The sequence below is a fragment of the Temnothorax americanus genome, unplaced genomic scaffold, assembly GCF_048541705.1.
Source record: "Temnothorax americanus isolate GAGA-0224 unplaced genomic scaffold, ASM4854170v1 Scaffold12, whole genome shotgun sequence".
NCBI lineage: Eukaryota > Metazoa > Arthropoda > Insecta > Hymenoptera > Formicidae > Temnothorax > Temnothorax americanus.
Window position 1 is genome coordinate 2,272,696 of NW_027509253.1, and position 18,911 is coordinate 2,291,606.

The 18,911-nt window shown below is 47.2% G+C and overlaps 1 protein-coding gene and 1 long non-coding RNA gene across 3 annotated transcripts; one reads left to right on the forward strand and one right to left on the reverse strand.

Annotated features, from left to right (window-relative positions):
- Positions 1-222: 222 nt before the first annotated feature.
- On the reverse strand, positions 223-4,735 carry Drk (growth factor receptor-bound protein 2 drk). 2 transcript variants are annotated; one of them, XM_077398568.1, is made up of 6 exons: positions 3,705-4,735; positions 2,364-2,461; positions 2,088-2,207; positions 1,707-1,872; positions 1,351-1,524; positions 223-1,068 (listed from the first exon to the last, which is right to left on the reverse strand). In XM_077398568.1, exons 1-5 carry the CDS (start codon positions 3,780-3,782, stop codon positions 1,351-1,353), a joined length of 636 nt encoding a protein of 211 aa, XP_077254694.1. In that variant the 5' UTR covers positions 3,783-4,735; the 3' UTR covers positions 223-1,068. The 2 variants fall into 2 exon arrangements, with proteins under 2 accessions (XP_077254694.1, XP_077254693.1); XM_077398567.1 differs by having other exon boundaries at positions 223-1,044; positions 3,705-4,732.
- On the forward strand, positions 3,914-17,405 carry LOC143893321 (uncharacterized). The gene is made up of 3 exons (XR_013255768.1): positions 3,914-4,054; positions 8,116-15,919; positions 16,862-17,405. It is a non-coding gene; the product is annotated as an uncharacterized LOC143893321 (long non-coding RNA).
- The last annotated feature ends 1,506 nt before the right edge of the window (positions 17,406-18,911 follow it).

The following is an 18,911-nucleotide window of genomic DNA, read 5'->3' on the forward strand; positions in this document are numbered from 1 at the left end:
ATAAAGCTAAAAGCGCACGAGCAGGAAGTTTCCCAGATGGCATATTCGCTATAGCGTTTAATGAACAAGCGGACCGACCAAACACAATCACTCGTTCTACATTTGTCACAATAAGTAAATAACGTGCTATATAAGCGGCAGCACTCGGCTAGCACTCAGCTAGCACTTGTTGCAAAGGAATAATCGTTATCGTTGGGCACAAGTAAACAAAGCACACGCGGCCATAATTAATATAATATATTGTTATCAATAAAATTGTAACATAACATTAATAGTCAATAATAATAACCATAAAAGATAATAATTAATAATAATTACACAATAATGCTACGAAGTTCTGTGCTTTACGCAATAAAGAAAAGGTAGAGTCCTCAAAAAGGTTTACAAAAAAGGGGGGGGAAAACAAAAATATACATATTCGGTCACCCTCGAACGCGATCCCACTGTGGGTGCGGACTGCGCGAGAAACCCTTGGATCCTTGGGGATATCCATAGATACTTAGATAACTCTTAGATAAAGGATCATTGTGTAAATTGTTAGAATTCTATAAATGCTTGAATCCTTGGATCCTTAGGCATCTTTTAGGCATCTTTACATCCCTAGACATTCGTAAAAGCATTTTTGGATCCCCGGACAGCATTAGAGATCTTCGGATCCTCGGATATCGTCGAACATCTTTAAATAGTCAAATCGTCCTTAAATTCTAGATGTCATTGTATCTTCGTGCTTGGATGTTTCGATGTCGATATCGACGACGATTCTTTCTCTTTTCCTTCGTTTAGAATAAAAACGCGACGTTTTATTCTTCTTCGTTACTCAAGGATTTTGGTGTTGGGATGTACGTTTGATTCATTTTTAGCCGTGTTTACTTAGAAGACTTTTCGGCGAGACCACCAGTATACCTTGGTGGCCCATTCGATAGGTGAGGTTTGTAAAATATTGTTTATCAAATCCGCGGCAACTCGGATCCTGTAGGTGATAGAGGTGGGATAAGGCGGCCACTGTTCCCAATAACGGCCTCTGTGCGCTCGGCCATATGAGGCCTGAAAAATTATACATCAATAAGTCTAAATGAGAGTGATATACATGAATGCAAAGATATATTAATAATAGGAAAAAGCAAGAAAATTAAAATGTTATTTCTTACCGCATAACAATGACGCGTTCTCTTTTGAAATCGCGCTCAATATTCTCGAGCAATCTTTTTTTCCTTTATATCTCATTTGGCATGCATAATTTTTTACATAATTGTAAGGACGTTATTAGCCAATAAGATGAAATTTATATTGAAATTTACAAATAGGTAGAAATAGATAGAAATAATTGCGCAACGAGCACAGATTTCTCACCTAGGAGTGGTATGGCGTGACATAGGTAGACGGAAACAGACCCCGTCTATTGCCGATTTCTCCGTGCCACCAATGCTGATCGGTACGGTCCGTGACAGTAATTACATCCCCTCGTCGGAACTCCAACTCGCCAGGCTCTTGCGGAGCGAAATCATAGAGCGCTTGCACCAAACACTGAAAATGACAAATTGGTTTTACTACGTTGTAATATATTAATCAAAGATAATCAAAATTGGTACATAGATAAATATAGGTAGAAAAGAAAAATATATATACTTTTATTAATACGTTCAAATATTTCCTACGACCGAGACATTCTACTTTAGAAGATAAATTTGCGTGTTTCCAGTCTTTACCTCTTCGGGAACCATGTCGCGCAGTTTAACATCTTGCGAGCGAGAAACGGATGCTGTACGATGGTACTCCACTAGTTCGTTGAGACTGTTGAATTTGACAACCCACAGAAAGAACTTTCCCTGTGCGTCTCTTAATACTTTGAAGTGTTGCACACCGTCGGAGCACCTGTACATATAAATTGATCATTTTATTTCATATTTCTTTAATAATTAATAACAGTATCAAACAATGATCGCTTCTAGTTGGCAAAGTCCCTCAACGTAGGACAGGATAACCTATCCAATTGATATTTCTACCTGCCGCCGAATATGTTTGTCCGTTGAAAAATTTTAATCGCTACGCGCGCGGTCGCGCGTTATTTATCTAATATAAATACTCACTTTACAGATAAGGAGAAATCACCAGGAGAGCTTTCACTGATTCTAATCAGAAAGGCACCTTCGTGTTTGTTCATCAATAATCTTTCGGCGTCCGCTCTAGTTATCCTGCCGTAATACCAGCTGTAACAAACACAGAAAATAATTTTCGTACAAGATTGTGTACAATTCTATTTAAAAAAAAGAGAGATTTATATACTCTGTTAAACAAAAGCGGTTAAATTTTGTTCTCCAATATCTAAATACATCACAATATAACGTAATATTTATAATACGTACTCGTGGCTCTTCATCTCGATATAATTACTCGGTATAAGCCCTTCTCTAGAATCCAATTCAGCCCTATACCAATTCATGTCGTCTTCCATGTTTAGAATCTGCAAAAGGATGTTTACGTGTAAGAAATAATATTTAATTTCGATTTTTATAAGAATACGCGTATCGCTACATTAATATCTTTACACTGACATTTCAGGATAGACGTAGAAAGTAGAAACTGTGTAACTTTACGACGCTAATGAAAAGGAAAGAAAGTTAACCATATCTCTTTTATAAGTATATTGTAGAATTAATCTTACGAGATTGTTATATTATGATTTTTTATTATAAAAATAATTGATAACTGCCCCTAAATTATCGACGATTACCTATAAATTATTAATGACCGTCTTCTCTTTAAAAAAATTAAGATCTCGAATGATTTCAACTTTCAACGACCTAAATATCTAAATATTCAAAGACGTTACAATTTTTAATTGGATCTATCGTAACGTTGTTATCGAACACCAAAAAAATTATATTTGCAGTGCTCGATAAATCAAAATACACATCACTTGCAATTTAAGAACGGATTTTGCAAGGGAAAAGATTCAGAGATTCTTCTTCGTTGTTTTCCTGTCTGTTTAAATTTTAACGATCGTTAAAATTCTTAAAAACACTTTATAAGAACAGTTTAAAAATAAAAAAAATTAATATAAAATAATTTTTCCTGAATCAAGAATTTGTTTGCGTTTATATAAAAAGCAAAATAAAAAGTAGCTTTCAACGAATGTATAAAATTATCAAATTCACGATCTCGATCTATTTGCTACAATTTCTTTTTTTCATTTATCTTCAAAACTCAAATAAATATATGTGTACACACATACACACATTGAAACGTGAATTCTTTAAAGAGGAGAACAGCGCGCCGGAAAACGCAGCTGTGAGAGGGACAAGCCCGGCAACGGCGTTTCTTCAATCCTTACGGCAATCACCGTCGTTATTGCTCCAGACAATAACAATCGTTACTGCCTCGAGCAACAGACATTCATAGAACGTTTGTGTCAGGCACACGGCGGCTTTCCGGGCGCAGCGAGTGCCGTTTCGTCCCGCGCGTATGCGTGTACGATGGCATCCCCTCGCTCGGTCTCTGGGACCGCGGACGGAGGCGTGACGATACAAGTTTCGGGATCGGCCGGAGGTCTCGTGACCGCCGCGACGCGACGCGACGCGACAGGACGGGACGGGACGCGGCGCGGCGCGATCGCGCCTCGCCAGGCCATCGAGTGACGAACCAGGTGACGGGGACGGGTCGGGGCTCGGGGCCCCGGGTCGCCGTCCCCTCGTATACTCGCTCACCTTGAGGACCTGGCTCCTGCGGAAGCTGAGCTCGTCCTCGGCGGTCGCCGTGAAGTCGTGCTTCGCTATCGCCTCCATATTCTGTCCCCCCGAGACGACGGAGTCGACGGCGGAGTCGACGGGAAACGACGTGCCGACTGCCGCTGGCTGCTGGAAGGAGCGAGAGGGCGCTCGCTGATACACGACGATGCCCCGCACCGTCGCCGTCACCGTGGAGAGACGCAGAACGGAGTGCCTAGCGCCGAGTAGTGCCTAATACCTACCCGACAGTCCCGACGCGAGCGAGGGAGTGCGCTCGAACTCGAGAAGGAAGAGGTGGGGGGGAAGGGATGTAGAGGCAGGCGGGAAAGGTGAGCGAGAGGAAGAAAACAAGAGAAAGAGGAAAGGCGCCCGTCGTGCGGAGTGCGCGGACACGCGCGCGAGGCGACGCCGCGACGCGCGTATTTATTTTACGAGCGCTCCGAGAAAAGATGCGAAACTCGCTGGGCCCGGGCTGGATGCCGAGTTTTCTTCAGTGGGAGCGAGACGGGACGATATCTCGAGAGCCGCTGGAAGGAGCGAGGGCGAGGACCGTGCGCGAAGCACGACCACGACGGTGTACGCGCGGAGTATACGCGAGGCGGAGCGTAAAAGGGACAGAAGGGAACGCGTCGGGAGGTCGGTATCGACGAACGTGCCCGTCCTTTGTCCCAAGCACTGGCCGGGCGGTGCCCCGTGTCCGTCCAAGGGTACAAGGATCCCGTACTCGCCGCACGTATGTGTGCGTGCGCGTCGCGCGCGCGAAACTGACGGCAACGCGAGCACCGACGCACGCACGCACGCCACCGTCTCGCGAGCGCGCAGCCCTCTTCTCTCGATCAGATTCCTCGTGATTCCTCGTCCGAAGCCCTTGGGAGTCAGAGCCTCCCGCTCCTAGAGGGCATATCGTATTTGTCTCCGTATCACCGCGAATCACACGTCCGCGACGCGTCGTACGTACACCGTACACGGCGAGCTGTCAGTGGCGGTCGGCGGATCGCGGATCGCGCGCACTATCGCGTATACACGGTGTCTTATCAGACGTTACACGTTACACGTTACGCTTGTCCCGTTCGGCCGGATTCGGCTCCGCTCGGCCGGGCTCGGCTCGACTCGGCCGAGTTCGGCGGCGCCGCTCGGTCCTCGGTCGCCTGCGCGCTCGACGCTCGACCGCCGCACAGACGCGTGATGACGTCATGCGTCACGCGACGCATTGGTCCGTTCGTCACCCTACGGGACGCGCAGGGCAGCGCAGGGTGCTGCGCGCGATACGCGCGTCTCATAAATGGTGGCGAATTTTCAGCAGTTTTTTTACGCTTACGTCAGTCGTATCGCGTCGTGACGTCAGAAGCGACAGCCGAACGTCAGTGGGAGGAGAGGGGAGGAGGGAAATTATGAGGAAATGCAATGCAAGCAGTTCTTGGAACTTGCGTCAAGACGGATACACGAGTCCCGGATCGAGAAAATCGTTCGCGATAGAGAAACTCCGCTGCGTGAAAACGAATGGAATTCTTTCTAGGATATAGATTTCTCCTTAGGTTTGGAGCCGATGCAGTAGGTATATAGCCGTCGTCGCGTTTAACAAAAATTGCACGTAACGCGAAAACTGGAGATATAAATTTCCGAGATTTACGCGAATTCGTTTCTGATATCTTTCAAAGGATTCTTCGGCCTTTTTATGAAACTTACTCTGGTTACGCGTTGAAATTTTAATCAAAACGAACCTCGACGGTTAGATTATGCGCATACGCTCATCGGTATTCCTATTATTCCACGCCGGTTTTTTAATCTTTATCCAAAAGTCAAGCGTACAATCTGACGCCGCCGAGGGCAGCCGAAGCCGCACGAGGTGACTACGATATATTATCCGAGCTCAAATAAGTCTCCTTGAAAGAGAGAGGAAAGAGCACAAGGATCTCTAACGATCCGTCATGACGCATCCTGTATTTCCGATAGGAAAAACCACGCCTGACCGATTTTAAAATTAACTTTGCACAAATCGCATATTTAACAGCAAAAATTTTCTTGAAATATACAACTGTCCAAACGAAAAAAAGCCCATGCAGAGACTTCAAGTTTATTTCAATTAAATATTTTTCTCTTTATTTTCAAATTCTTTACACAAAATTTTTTGTACAATGGCATGTAACAAAAAAAATTTAGCGTTAATTAACATAAACGATAATTTTATAATATATATCAACATTTTCTTTCATTGAAAATATCGAACGCGCGACCGTCGAGTCGGGAGGTGGCGCCATCTGGTCCGTCGCGCACGCCGCGACGGTCGGCAAGGCCGAGCGGGACGATCCGCGTGACGTGACAATGAACGATTCTAACGTGGTACGAAACGGGCGACGTAGTACGAAAATAAACAGAACACCTCGTGTTTACGGAAGTCCGTAACAGGTGTTTTTCACCCCCCCTCCTCCTGCCCCGGCTCCGGCCGTTCCCGCACCGCAGCCTCCTCCGCCCTCCGTCGGAGAGACGGGGAAGGGAGACGGAAATGCAGGCGGGCGTATAATAAAGCCCGTCGTCCACACATATCGCTTACGTAGGCACTACAGGCACTCGCGCTCGTCTCGCGTTCCTCGCGCAAACCCGCCGGCCGTGTTTTCGGTCGCGGACGTCCGAGTCCTTGGACGGCCGAGCACGTATCGCGAGAACCTCGGCGTTCCTGAAAATCCCATGCTTCGCTTCGAAGTTTACCTGACGATCCTCGTCGCAGAATCGCGAATTCGGAGACAATTTATTTTACGCGTTCTAATCTTTGATTTTTTTTTTTTTTTAACGATAAAGAATCCTCGTTTCGATTCGTAAAGCATTCTAAACAGATCGGTGGGAGCTCTCAGCTCTACCTCTCTCAGATCGAGGATTCAAGCGGAACGTAATTTACGAAGCTCCCGTTGTTCTGTTATTTAAATTCCTCGCGGAGCTTATTATCCTCGATGATATATGTAGATTGTCGCTCGGTCTTTTTATCGCGAGATATTCCCTAAACTTCCCTAAGATTCAAAAGAATCCAGAAGCGAATTAAATTATCGTCTCCCGAGCACGGTAATGAAAATCGCGAGGCCGCGAGAGAGTCGCTTTCTTTCCGTATAAAACAAATCGCGATGAAAAAAATCACCTCGCGAGAATGTTCAAGTTTCTTCGCGCGATATACATCGCTCGATGTATATACACCGTCTTTAAGAACGTCCAGATCCATAATAATTCCCCGTGAAATGAATAGAAGGCGAGCGAGGGAGTGGACGGGGCGAAACGAGCCGGCGCGGCGAGACAAATCTGTTTTCGTTCGTGTACGTGTACGTAGCCGAGCGGGAAAACAGAGCTTTTGTAAATAGGACGCACTTGCCAGGTGCGAATGTTCTTTGCGAGTGAATTCCGTAAAGTAAAAAGGTCCACACGCGGGAGAAACGCCGTCGTCGCGAGGCTTTCCTAAGCACCTGCGCGCAGGTAGAGGCCAGGTGCAGCTGCAATATAATCTCGCGTCACGTTGCAAAAACTTAACGAACACCCGGGAACGTGCTACGCGAGACGTGCAAAGTTTTTTTTTTCGCGACTTAAAACGCGCTAGACTTTAAAACAAAGCCGCGAATTTTAATCTGTTTCTAAACGGCTAATTTAGGGTGAAATTAAGGGCAACGGCCCTCGCGACAGCTCCCGGTAATGACTCTCCTAAATTACGTATTTATCCGCTCAACGGAAATCGAGCGTATATATCGAACGGCGCTCGCTCCGTGCAAAGAGGACGAACTCTCGGACATTTGGAAAAAAACAAGATTCCCCTCAGGTCAGTCCGTTTGCTTTATTTATAATTCTAGAACGTCCACTCGCGGACGCCTATATCCGGCCCTCCCGGATCTCGAAAATCCGCGCGGGGCGGTTGACGCGATCGTAAAATTCGAGGAGTCGGAGTTATACGCGGAGACGCGGCGTGTGCGCGCGTTCCGGGGAAACGCGCCGAACGAGCCCGGTGAATAATTCAGCGCGGCGACGGCGGCGACGACGGCGATTCCGGGCGCAAACATTCGCCCGGAGTCAAAGGACAAAGATTGCGGCCGCCGCGCCGCGCCGCGCGGCTCTCGTGGGCTCTCGCGCGATCCGGGGGACGGCCGTGCGGCGTGCGGCTCGCGCTAATGAACCAGCGAGTCTTTTGCGCTGCTTTTATTCTCTTACGTCATCAAACCCGTCGGCAGCGGCGACGGCGACGGCGCGACCTGGCCGCGTTCTCGGAATGCAGCGCGCGCGCGCGCGTATGTGTGTGTGTGTGTGTGTGCGTGTGCGTGTTCGTGTGTGTGGTGTGTGGAGACGGCGGCCCGTGAGGAGCCGACCTCTCGCGGATCGTTCTGGAAACACGCCAGCTAATGTGTTTTTCCTCTGATGCCAGGCGTTCCAGGCTGACACGCAAGGCTCCAACATGGGACGTGCATCCTCGCGTCGCGAACAACGCGAATCTCGACGACCGGGACAAGCGAATCTCCATGGTTTTTTTCTTCTTCGCTTTTTCCGTCGTCGATCCGACGTGTTCGTGCCGTTCGGTCGTTTGCGACTCGTTGAGGTGCAGCGCGGGGCACTCGTCGAACAAAAAATTCCATATTTGTAATATGCATGAATATAACACGCGTAAACACGCATATAATAAAGGGTAAAAAGCAAAAAGACCCTTATCCGCAATAAAAAAAAGAAAGATCGTGAACGCCGCCCTATCTTGCGTTACTCACAAATGTTTAGAATTGATTATCGCTATCTTTGCGGTAGGACGCAGCATGGAGATACGGTGCTCCCGAAAAACCCAATTTACTTTTCTGAAACCGTTTAATTAAAGCTGACACGTTATAAACAGGCATTATTATATTATTAGAGTTTTTTTTTAAATAAATATCACAGAGCATAACTTTTATAAAGAATTTTATTTTAAACAGCGAAGAGAAGTGTTTTAAAAAACGCTGAAAAAAATCATTGAGGATGCATTACATCAATGACGCAGGTCTCTCGCGCATTTTCTCGTTATCGTAGATTTGATTTCGATTTAAAGCACGTTTTCTGCAATTCTCAACTTCCAGTAGAAATGAGGCGAACGGTCGACCAATTTAAAACTAAACGATCTGAAATCGCGCGATCTTGAGATTTTTTTAATCCTCGAATTTCCCTCATTTATTGTACGATTGGATCGTCGGGCAGGGGAGGCGTGTACTTATTGCCGTAAGAACCCATAAAACTTCGCGGTTGTAACGCGCATAGGAGCCGAGTTGCGTGACTTGCGACACACATCGTGACGATGCGAACTCTCGCGCGTAGAATACGCACGCACGTCGCGTGAGAGCGTGTCGCGTTCGCATCATTTTTAAACCGCCGCCGGGCACGGCGGTTCTTTCTTCGCCTCCTCTCCCGAATGACGACCGAACGTCAAAATAAACGTCGCCCGTCCTCTCGGTCTCGACTCTACGCGTGTAACGTTCCTTTCCATCAACGTGTAGATTAACTTTAATCTCGCTTCGACTTATCTTTTATCTCTTTTTTCATTCTTAGAACTAGAAAAAGATAAAAAGCAAGTTAAACCGAGACCAAGATTAATCTACATTGATAGAAACGAGCATAGGAGGAACGCGTTTTCTTACAGAACGAAGCTTCTCGATAGTAAAAATTTTCTACAGAATGTGCTTCGGATAGTATAAGAATAGCAACTCTAAGTATCCACTGACTATACGAAGACTCTGGTCTGCGGCGACGAAGAATTCAAGGATCCTCAAGCCTGCGAATTTCTCGGCGAATTTAAATATCCTATAAGTGGATCGATATCCAATGAATACGATAGTTGATCTTGAAATACTCATTGTGGCCATCTAATAATTATCCAATAATAATAAACGGCTTTTATACATTTTTTAAAATAACTTTCTGCGAGAGCTGTTAAATGTATATATAGACATGAGCTCTATATTAAATATACATTACCTTTTAAATTAATTTATTGATTTTAAAAGTACCTCGCGTCCGAATTAATTTTGAATCCCTTTACTTAGCTTCTAACAGCTCGCAAATGAAATTGATCCTCAATTCCGATTTTGCGGGCAGCCGTAAAACCTACGGTGTCTGACTGAAACGAACTCGGCTCGTTTCCAGGAGCGATTAGTGACGTCACGGTTCTATCCTCGAGTCAATGGGGGAATAATCGAAACGCGAAGCGTATATATGAAGACACGTTCGACCTATATTTGTTTTGGGAATTCAGCTCGAAGGTACACACGTGGGATAATAGTTACGCGAAGATCAACCTATTTGTAATTAAGTCTATTAAGAATTAAAGTACCAGAAATATATGTTTACAATCGACCAATCGAGCGAGAATCAATGAAAATTGAATTTAATCGCCGTAAGAATGCGGGCCTCGGTATCCACATCAGATATCGGGATCGCGCGTCGATCCAACGGACTTGATCTTCCGATCTAGCTCGCGCCGACGACCGCAGCCTGAAGATCTCAGTCTCGTCAACTTCGCCCGCTTTGCCGCGCCTCGCACACTTGCAATCGTCGCGAGTCGCAAGTCGCAACTCTGCCGCGATCTCGGGTCTCGGGACCAAGGGGAGCGAGTGGGCGAGCGCGCAGTACTGCTGACCCAGTTGATGGAACCCGCGACCGATAGATCCGCGTGCCACGTCGTCGACGAGAGAGACGACGAAAGGGAGGGTAGGACGAGAGCGGGGGGAAAAGGGAAGAGGGCGAGGGGGCAAACGCCGCGCGCGTAACAGCGACGAGTCACTCTCCGCGTGCGACCGCGACACGGCATCGTCGATCTTCGCACCCCTCGATCCCCCTCGACCCCCCCCCCCCCTCGGCCGCCCCGCCCGTGCCCGACCCCGACCCCTTGCCACCTCGTCCGCCTTTCCCGGCATTTCCCGGCGGTGCACGGTGCGGTGTGTGCGCGACGCGCCGCGCGTGCACAGTGCACACGTGACATTTCGAGTATATCTCGAATTAAACCGTAAACATCGTAGTACAACCTTCGCGGCCCCCCCCTTCCCCGCGCGGGCGCCAACGCCGCCGGTGTCAATGATCCCTGCCTGCCACTTATTGAATCGCGCGCTCGCGCGTCGTCCGTGTCACTGCACCGCGCGTATGTATGTATGTATGTACGTGTGCGCGCGTAATGTTTCGCCGGGGACGTGTTTCTTCCGCCGCTGTACGGGGTGACCGAAAAGTTACGCGCCGCATGTCGCGTCGTCGCGGCGATTTTCATCGCGGGGGGCTGAGAGATCGGGGCAGGGGTCGTATAGCCACGCGTGGCCTATTCGCGCCGGATGGTCTCGTTTTGTGCTTCTCACGCAGAAAAACGTAAGCGGTATGGGACCTAAACGGTGAACGAGTCGCGAATCGCAACCGGAGAGATTTAAAACGGTAACGTTGTGTTTTCGACAATTCTTGACTGTGATCGATTCGGTTACTGCCTACAATGTCCATTTCCACCAATGTAGATTAATTTTAAACGTCTCGGTTTGACTTTCTCTTTTTATCCTTTTCCAATTCTTATAGAGGTAGAAAAAGTTAGACCGAGATTAAAGTTAATCTGCATTGATAGAAATCGACATAAGTCTTACCGCTTACGTTTTTATCAAAATTTAAATCGATTATTAATTTAAATATGTGGATTTACTGTCCCAATTAGGAGCTGTCTTCTAAAGACAGAAAATCGGCGCGTTTACTAAGTTTGGAAAAACTATGTAAAACTCACGCAATATTATTATTATTATTAAGCTACCAAGATCCAGTCCTGATTTCATTCGCGAGAGAAACGTATGCAAAAATTCTGCTCTTACAGAAACGTTGCAAGTTGATTGGTTAAAAGTTATGCGACAGCCAATCGACTTTGCAACTTTTCTGTAAGAACAACATTTGCGCATATGCTTCTCTCGCGAATGATTTCAAGAATCAAGCCCTTGACCATAAGTAGCGTTCTTCTCTCTAAACGATTGTACGTCATAAAGAGTCCTGTTTCACTTATCGTCTCTGTATCTCATTTACTCTTCAGTACCTATATCTTCGTTATAAATTACGTAGAAGAAAAAAAGAAAGACGATTAGGCTTTTAAAAAGAATTAAGCATAATTATTTCCTGTACCAAAATCGCGGTAGGTTTAGATTGAAGAACTCTTACCTGTCAACGTTAACGCAATGACGCCAAGTTTTCTCGCATACGGAAGGCAGAAAAGTACTGAATACGCGCGTCCTTATTACTGTACTTCGTACTGTCGCCAGGTTTTTCTTTTCTCTACATTATTCATATATTATCCATCTCGGGGAGGCAGCCTATACTTTTACGCCAGTCGTTAAAATTATAAGTACTCCAAAGACACGTGGGAAGCCACGTTTCGTGTAAAAAGTGCTTAACATTGTATCGTACAGAAATCCATCCCCAAAGCCGCAAGGCAAGGATGAAACATATAAACATAAAAGGCGCTTAAGCGCCTTGCAATTAGCGAAATAAACTTCGTCGCTTTTTTTTCGAATAAAATTATCGATAACGTGAGACAGGACAGTCCGAAGACCCTCCAGATCGCATATATGATCAATCGAGATAAATTAAAACGGCGTTTCGCCGCGCGTCTAACTGCAAGTCCTAAGGACCTATGATTGGGGCTCTTTCAGGGAACATCTTCTAACTGTCGACTCCGTCATTCATCAGGCGACTGTCTTGTTAAGCGCTCTAACAATCATTTCGCGATCTACCCTCGGGCACCCTCCGGGTGTCCGTGATCGAAGAAGCGGCGATCCTGATGGGTGAACGAACCGTGGGTAAACGCTAATATACTCGTTCGTCGCGGCAACGCGCCACCTTGAGCGTACCTTTTCTAGGACACTGTGTATATCGTCGTACCGCGCCGCATTACGTAATGTCTATCCGTTTAAACATTACAGAGCCGCGGACATATCGGCGCGCACGTACACATACGCGCACGATGTACGCATATATTAGCGCTCGCTTTCGGCTCCCACGCGCGTCACTCGCACCGCCGTTATACCGCCACCGTCGCCGTCGCCGTCGTCGTCATACGTCACTCGTCGATCATTTCATTTCATGTATCGCCGCCGCCGCTGCCGCCCGTGAACTCCCCCTCCCCCCCCGTCGTTCGGTTTCGTTTACCAACGAAACCGAACGTGTCCGAGCGCGCACGTGCGTACGTCTGGCTGCGTGCTTCGCGTGTCCACGTTTCGACGGAACGAAAGACGAGGCGGCGACGGAAGGGGCGCGCCATGCGGGGGGGCGCGCGGCAACGGCGGCGGCCAGACGAGGGGGGAAAAAGGGGGCGACGAGAGTCACGTGTGCGGAAGATCTACCACGATTTACTCGCGGATCCCGGCAGAAGCGTCTGCCACCCTTGCCCCCCTGCGGACCGCTCCGTTCTCCCCTCGCTCCCTCGCTCCCCCTCCGCGTTCTCCTCTCTTATTCTCCTTCTATTCTTGTCGTACTACGACGGGTTACTCCACTTTCATTCAGACGCCGGTCTAAAAATAAAGTCCCTGATTCACGATGCATGAATGACAATCTTATCGCGGGAGACCTTAAATCGCGGAAAGGATGCGCGCGCGGACGTACCGGCCGGCCATTCGTCGCGCGCGTCTCACGTCGTACGATGTACGCGGCTTTTTTTTTTATCTACGCGATAAGATAATCTGCGTTATACGGGAATTAACGTTTATGATAGTAATAATAACGTCAAGGAAAAAAAATTAATGAAGTACTCTCACTTCCATTGATGTAGATTCCCTCTCAAAGTTTCGCGTTGCAATAACGTTTCAAAGAAAAATTAGATTGTCGGATCGTGGAAAGTTTGTTAACTCGGAAGAAATGATAATTGGTAATCGTGGTGCAAAAGTATGATTTACTTTCGGCACGACGCGTTGCGAACATCGAGATTAGAAAATAACTCGTCGACGACCCGCGAAGTGATCCTCGTGTAAGAAATAAGAAATTTCGTCTTGCGCGCGCGTTAAATTTAAAATTTAAATATACATTAAAGAACAAAGCATTATCTATATCAATAGCGTCGAAACTCAATGGACGTTAATCAATAAATCTCGACTCTCGATCCATTGATAAACCCGTCAATTTTTCTCGACTATTGAAAATCAAAATCAATCGCCCTCCTTTCAATTTATATCTTCTATATTTGGAAGAGAGCGTTGAATAGTTTCCGTACACCCGTTCGCCCCGGGATTTGCCTCTCGAAATGTACAATTATAATAAACGATACGTAAACATGCAAGCAAGCGCGATATTAACGATTATGATAATATCGCGATAGGGTAAATAACATTGATGACCGATATGGTAATAACATTATATTATTACCGCGCGTTCATTATTGATGCAATTTATATAATATCGCATTAATATAATCGCGGCATTGCGCCGACAGACGTGGCGGCAACGTCACATTGTATTCGGGAGATATTTAACGCGCGCGGCGTTTCCGAGCCTTCCGTGGCGTATAGAAGTCGAGAGCTAGCCGCTCCATTCCGTCGCTCGCTCTCGCGTCGAGCCGTGTTTCGCGGCTCGACCAAGGCGAACCGCTTCGCTCTCCGACTCCGTCATCGCCGCCGCCGCCGCCGCTTAGCCTGCGATACCGTGCAATCCATAACTCGCCGGCGCGTTTTCCTTCGTCCGAGAATTACCGCAGATAAGAACCGCGCACTTCGCGACGGTATTACTGGCCGCGATATATGTCGAACGTGCACAAGTATACGATCGTAAGGAATAATTTCTCACGTATCTCAAACGATCTCACGTATGTAGGATTTTAATTAAACGACACTTGTTAAACGTTCTTCTTGCGGAAATCGACGCCATTTATGTTGCGATGCACAATTATTTTTGATTGAGCATATAACAATTATTTTGTACGACAGTCTTTCAATAATAATAGTTTTTTCACGCGTAAACTGGCAATTTTTTTTCTAAAAAAGGTCTAATTTCTTAATGACAGTCTCACCGAGAAATTGATAATTTTGTTTTAAAGATAGGTCATACCGTGTACCGTAATGCGGGGTCTACAATGCGAGAGTCGTGGGTCGTGAGTCGTAGGAAATGGACCACGCGCAATCGCATTTGAGGAGAATAATCGACTGTGCGTGCGGTCAATTCTTACGATTCACGACTTTACGACTCGCATCGTAGACCTATAGCGTGAAGACAAGTGAAAATAAAAATCGCTATAGAATACCGTCGAATATTATATATACAGACGATTGTCGCGCGCAAATTTTGTACGATCGAGCTCTTTGCGATACGATTATCGTTGCGAGTAAGTATCGGAACCCCGTGCGAAATCCAGGAGAGGTTTTCGAACGTTGCGGCAATATTCACGTCGAACGAAAAATTATTCGATTTCTGCCAACGGTGAAAGTGGGAAAGGTGCTCGGTGTACGTGTGCCGACGCATCCGTGGAGCGCGGGAATATACCCGCAGATCGACTTTAATCCGCGGCGAGTTATCGCGGTAAATAAATAAGCGGAATATCGATCGCCGCGCCGACTCGAAGTCGCGGAGGAGGCTCGGCGAGCGAGCGAGCGAGGGAACAGCTAGGTTGGAAGCTCGAACACACGGACCGACCTGCCTGCCTGCCTGCCTGCCTGCCTGCCTGCGCGCGCGCGCGCTCGCTCACACAGCTATATTTAGTTATATTCTCTCTGAAGCGGCTCAAGGTCACAGCGCTCGGATTGGTTCGCGCGATAAAGCGCCTCGTCCCTCGCACGCTCGCTCGCTCGCTGTGCCTTCTGCCTTCCTTCGACCGTGCGTCCGCACGTCAGAGCGGCGCGACATTGTCACGAGGTGTATGCCGAGCGGGGAAAGAGAGATGGAGACGGATGATGAGAGAGAGAGAGAGAGAGAGAGAGAGAGAGAGAGAGAGAGAGAGAGAGAGAGAGAGAGAGAGAGAGAGAGAGAGAGAGAGAGAGAGAGAGAGAGATATGAGAATGAGAGGCCCACGTGTTCCGCGCGAAACATCACGTTCGGCGCGATGTTGGCACTTGGCACACGAATCGTGCAGCAGTTACGCGATACCCCTCGAGCCGTGTGGATGCCCCGTCAATTTCTCTCATTGGGCCGCAGCGAGCTTGATCGAGCCCGATGACGCGCTCTCGAATAATCGCGGCGGCAGAATTTTCCGTTTTCGGAATCGGTCACCGCGACGTCAAGTATATTCTCCCCCCCCCTCTCTCACCCCGTAGAGAGACTTATGAGCACCCTCGAGATTTTCAGCCACGATATCGGACAGCGCGTGTCCTAAATCGGGACGTATGACGTCTTTAAGACGTCATATGTTCCCAATTTGGGGACACTGCGCGCTCACCGGGAATTTTTTCGCGCGAAATGAGTGAACGATAAGGAATTCGGACGGAAATTCAGCCTGTGAGACGTAACCAATGATCTTTGTCGAGGCTGAATTTACAATTTTCTAGGAAGACGTTTCACCGCCTCTCTGCGTCGCTAACGAAGTCCCGTATCCGCTTTGCGTTGCGAGCAACGCGGTAAAGCGGAAGAGAATTCGTTAACATATCTTAATTTTGATTAAGAAATTAATGCCTCTTTAATTCGCCATTGTTCTGCCGCAAGAATTGAAACGAGCGGACGGGAATAGGGAGGCACGAGTACATAGAGAGAGATTGACGCGGTTTAAAAATAGTCTCCAACGCGTGTCACGGAAAGTTCATAAAGCATACTTGTACGAGAATTTCTTTTTTAATCCGGTCATAATTGTAACCGGATCAATTTCGTTGAAAGAAATATATGTATTTGCTAAACTACCCGCCCCTTCCTCATTTCACCCCTCCTCCAGAGCTCGTACGCCTAGAAAATATAATCGCTATAAATATATTCCGCATGTACATAACGCATATAACGATCGATATCCGCAGTGTCCATATTTAATTTCATCGCGTAATTGTGCCGTGAAATGCCGATGTATTCGTCTCCGAGAAATCGCGCTTCCAACTTCCACCATTGATTTTCATTTGTTTTCGGTTTCTTGCGTCTCGCTAAGTATTTATTTGCTCGTTTCTTCTACGTATTTATTTGCTCGCGCTTCTACGTACTACTTCGATCCCCGGTATTCGCGTCTACGTTCGCGCGAAACGAAGGGTTTTCAGTGTCGCCGGAACGTCGGAATTGCGAGAGATCGGCTCAGTTTTTATGCAATTCCCTCTCCGCTGACGACACAGCTTGCCGACACACGCACACTCGTTAATTTTTCATTCGCGGAGAGGAAAAAAGGAAGCGTTCCCGGAAGTTTTTCATCCGTCCTCTCCGTCCGGTAAGTACGCGCGGAAGCTTTCGCATCTGCGTATCTTCGCGCTAATCTATGTATTTATGCGTATGAAAAACTTTAAAGGGAAGAGTAATTTTCGCTTCAGCGAGCGGGCGCAACGGGCGCTCGTCGATAGACGAGCGAGAACTGACATTGGCATTCGGCATTCGGCTTTGTACTCCATCAGGCGTTTTTAAGATTCGAACGTGGTCGGAAAACACTAGCGTCGATAACAATCGCCCGTAATCGGAGTACACGCGTAGATCCAACCGGATATACGTTCTACGGATTAAGAAACGATCTCGAGCAGATTCCGTGCGAGCAGTTTAAAGAACCATCGCGGTAAAACGAAAACTTGTGTGTGTATATATATATATATATATATATATATATATATATATATATATATAACTTCGTATATATACACATACGATGTGTCCTATCGACTCGACGGCTTTTTTCGTCGATGTGGCAAAATAATAACCGGCGCTCGTGCGCGCGACACGCGTCGTTGTGACACGCAGAGTCGAGGGAAATCGAAACGCGAATGATCGAGATATATAGCGTTCACGTCGAGTTCAATCCGTTATTAATTTTTCTTTTCTTTTTTCCCTCCTCATATTTTACGCTGTATTTTTATTTTATCCGGTATTGCGTTACGTTAATGTTACATCGGTTACGCATCGGGGGCTATTTGGATGATTTTCCTCTCGACTTTGCGTCACGCCGCTATTTTCCCCGCGAAGTCGTCGCCGCTACGCGGTGATATCGTCTATCGCCTCGACGAAAATCTTCCTTGCGCCGCGCGCGCGGTGTAAATCGAACGTTCGATAACGGACGGTAGCGAGAGAAGGAGAGAAGCGAGCGCGCGAGCGAGCGAACCGAGGGACGATCTGGCAACCGCGCGCAGTGCGGCAGTGCCGGAATTGAATTTCAAGCGCCCGAGGGACAGAGGGGGCGGACCGACCGGCGCGGCCCTTTCTCTTTTGTGTATAGGGGGCACCGAGGCGCATAACGGTGAGTCGACGGCCATGTTGCCGGGGCTTATACCCGGCGTGTCCGTTTACCTGCCTGCCTGCCTGCCTGCCTGCCTGCCTGCCTGCCTGCTTGCCTATCTGTCTGGCCTGCGTGCCTGTGCCTATATATTCCACACAATCGCTCCTCTTCGCTCCGCTCCGTTCCACTCCGCTTGACGGGGCTCCGTCTGGCGGGCAGAAAGGAAAAGGCATTATCGGCAGTTTTAAAGGACGATCGAATCTCCGGCAAGTCCGACTCGCTTAAATTTAGGAACGCTCGAACGCCGGAGTTATTTTAGAAGGAGCGGGAAAGACGGTGGGAAACGTAGGGGCGTCGAAACGTAGGAGGACGCTCCTGGGAAAGCCCGACGTTCCCTTCACCTTTATCGCCCTTTTTCGTGTCGTAACTTTATCTATATGAAAAGCGGGTCCCACTGTGGGACCTACCGAACGCACGGGAAGTCGAGATCCGGACATGTATTCCGGAAAAAACATACTCGGGGCGATCTATCTTGTCGTTAAAAAATTTTGAGAAATTGTTCGAATTGAATTGAAAATATTATTTTTTATTTAATTATTGATTTCAAATTAATTAAAATCCTTCTTAAACTTGAGCGAACGTTTCCGCGAATCATTATTCCAACGCGCGAAAATAATTTAAGCAAATCGCGCGTTATACGCACGCGACGTGATCTTTTTCTTTTCTAATTTTTCAAGATTATTTGATATCGTGTAGGAATTTTCTAATTTGACGTTTGAACGTATTTTCCATTCAAATTCCGCCATCTCTATTAAAAATTGCATTTGCTGTATCTTTGACCTTTCGAGATTACGCGCTGTATCTTTGACCTTTCGCGACTCCTCCAC

What these genes read in the sequence shown, in the direction of transcription:
- Drk (XM_077398568.1), bottom strand. Translation starts at nt 3,782, where the DNA reads ATGGAGGCGATAGCGAAGCACGACTTCACGGCGACCGCCGAGGACGAG. An exon ending in GATTTCTCCTTATCTGTAAA is followed by an intron (nt 1,873 to 2,087) that starts GTGAGTATTTAT and finishes TTATATGTACAG; the next exon opens with GTGCTCCGACGGTGTGCAAC. An exon ending in GCGACATGGTTCCCGAAGAG is followed by an intron (nt 1,525 to 1,706) that starts GTAAAGACTGGA and finishes TGTCATTTTCAG; the next exon opens with TGTTTGGTGCAAGCGCTCTA.